The sequence below is a fragment of the Arachis duranensis genome, chromosome 6 (genome assembly GCF_000817695.3).
Source record: "Arachis duranensis cultivar V14167 chromosome 6, aradu.V14167.gnm2.J7QH, whole genome shotgun sequence".
NCBI lineage: Eukaryota > Viridiplantae > Streptophyta > Magnoliopsida > Fabales > Fabaceae > Arachis > Arachis duranensis.
The window spans coordinates 6,432,093-6,434,383 of record NC_029777.3 but is presented as its reverse complement, the minus strand read 5'-3'; the positions used below and the strand labels follow the sequence as shown (position 1 = coordinate 6,434,383).

Below are 2,291 nucleotides of genomic sequence, written 5' to 3'. Positions count from 1 at the left end.
TTTTATAATATGAATGAAAATTGATGGTCCACCATCCTTATAAGAGACATGAATGTACTACTGTTTATTAACCCCATTCTCACACAAAATGAACCTTCCCTAATTTAATTTCACCGGTTCCAATTTTACTATGAGATTAAATGATTAATTAGTATAAGGAGGGTCATTGACTAAGACTTATTTTGATGGGTCCATACTCCATAGTTATATTATTTATTTCAACTCCTTTTCTTAGCTGCCACTTTCATTTTCTTTGCCTTCACTTCATTCATAGTTGAAGGAATAATAATGGGAAGACACTCTTGCTGTTACAAGCAGAAGCTTCGGAAGGGTCTATGGTCTCCTGAAGAGGATGAAAAGCTTCTCAGGCATATCACTAAGTACGGTCATGGATGTTGGAGCTCTGTTCCTAAGCAAGCAGGTTAGTAGTTAGTACTCATAATATGATACATAATACATGTTGTTAAGGTTTGTTGTTAATGTTGTTGTTGTTGGTGACAGGTTTGCAGAGGTGTGGTAAGAGTTGCAGGCTTAGGTGGATTAATTACTTAAGGCCTGATTTAAAGAGAGGTACATTTTCTCAGGAGGAAGAAAATCTCATCATTGAACTTCATGCTGTGTTAGGGAATAGGTAATAATAGTAACTAAATTTACAACAATCTATCTCCTCAGTCCTTGTTTGTTTTTCTGTTGATTTGTTGTGTTCCATGCATGTATCAGATGGTCTCAGATTGCGGCGCAGCTTCCGGGGAGGACAGACAATGAAATCAAGAATCTGTGGAATTCATGCTTGAAGAAGAAGCTGAGGCAAAGAGGCATAGACCCTGTTACACACAAGCCATTATCTGAGATAGAGAATGGATTGTCAGAGGAGAAAGAGAAAGCATTGTCCAATGATAATGAATTGAACTTGTTGAGATCAGAGAGTTCCAATAAGTCTGATGGAGCTTCTTCCTATGATCATCAACAACAACAACAACAACAAGGATTTGTTCCAACAACAACAGAGATGGAAGGTTCTTCTTCCACTAACAAGGACATGTTCCTTGACACTACAAGGTTCATGGCTAACACTTGCTCAGATTTTATGGGGAACTACAACATGAGTTATGCATCATCATCTTCCAATGTCACTGTCACCGACAACAACAATTGGTTCACACAAACATCAAGGCCTTCTTTTGATATCAACTCAGATTTCCTACCTGCTTCCTTTTGCTACAAGCCAGAATCTCTCAAGAACACCAACATGCTTTCTTCTTCTTCTTCTTCATGGGGATTGATCACAGATTGCAGCATGGAAGAAGCAGAAGAGGCAAAGTGGTCTGACTATCTTCACAATCAAATGTTGATGCTTGCAGCTGTTCAGAACAACAACAACAACAACAACCAAGCTTCTTTATGCAATGAGATAAAGCCTCTTCCTTCAACCACCACAGTAACAACACCACCACCACCACATTTGGTTCCTGATACTTTAGGAGCTATTATCATGTTACCTCATTCCAAGAATCAACATCACCATACATCACAAACTTCTTCTACCACCACCTTTTCCAAGGATATCCAGAACCTAACAGCAGCCTTTGGACATATATAATCATATCACCCTCCTCTCCTCTTCTTAATTTTACACAAACACACAGAAAGAGAAAAAGAAGATTCCATTGGGTTGGTGTTTAATTTCTTAGTACAGGTTTGTGTGTGCAACCACAGATTTTTGGATTTGTACATAGGTTCTGTCACAAAACAAAAAAAGAAAGAACATTTCTTTCTTATCTTTCACCCTCTTCTTCAACTTGGTAATATTTGTGAGCCAAAACCAATTTGTCTTTCTTTCTTTCTTTTTTAACTTGTGGGGTGGTGTGGGTAGAAATTTGAGGAATAAGGATTGCTCTGCTTCTTCATTCTACTCTTTTGTTTTCATACACTGTAAGTGCATTATTATATATATATTACAATGCTTCATTTCCATATCTATGCCATCACAAATGTTTATTGGTGCAAGGCAAGTTCAGTTTTCTTTCCATTCTTTGGGACAGATATTAGTTATTTTTGCTCATAGAATTTTCTTTCTTTCTGTTTTTTTTTTTTTTTAACTGTCTCTATGTGATATTTTTATCTTATCACTAACACACCTGACTTTGATCCTACTGAAAATGAAACTAAAAACTAAACTTTTGCTGCCAATCATTTTCATCACACAAGAATAATTTATTCATGGCAATAATAGCCTTCCCACTTTCCCTTCTATGCAAGTTTCTTGCTGTTACATACATTACATGCTTCTC

At 36.8% G+C, this 2,291-nt stretch overlaps 1 protein-coding gene across 1 annotated transcript; it reads left to right on the top strand.

The window, feature by feature from the left end:
- The first annotated feature begins 200 nt into the window (after positions 1-200).
- On the top strand, positions 201-1,992 carry LOC107492314 (transcription factor MYB61). The gene is made up of 3 exons (XM_016113314.3): positions 201-421; positions 502-631; positions 721-1,992. Exons 1-3 carry the CDS (start codon positions 289-291, stop codon positions 1,598-1,600), a joined length of 1,143 nt encoding a protein of 380 aa, XP_015968800.1. The 5' UTR covers positions 201-288; the 3' UTR covers positions 1,601-1,992.
- Positions 1,993-2,291: the final 299 nt, after the last annotated feature.

Coding starts and splice junctions, on each gene's coding strand:
- LOC107492314 (XM_016113314.3), top strand. CDS start 289: ATGGGAAGACACTCTTGCTGTTACAAGCAGAAGCTTCGGAAGGGTCTA. Junction 422..501: donor CTCTGTTCCTAAGCAAGCAG/GTTAGTAGTTAG, acceptor TGTTGGTGACAG/GTTTGCAGAGGTGTGGTAAG. Junction 632..720: donor CATGCTGTGTTAGGGAATAG/GTAATAATAGTA, acceptor TGCATGTATCAG/ATGGTCTCAGATTGCGGCGC.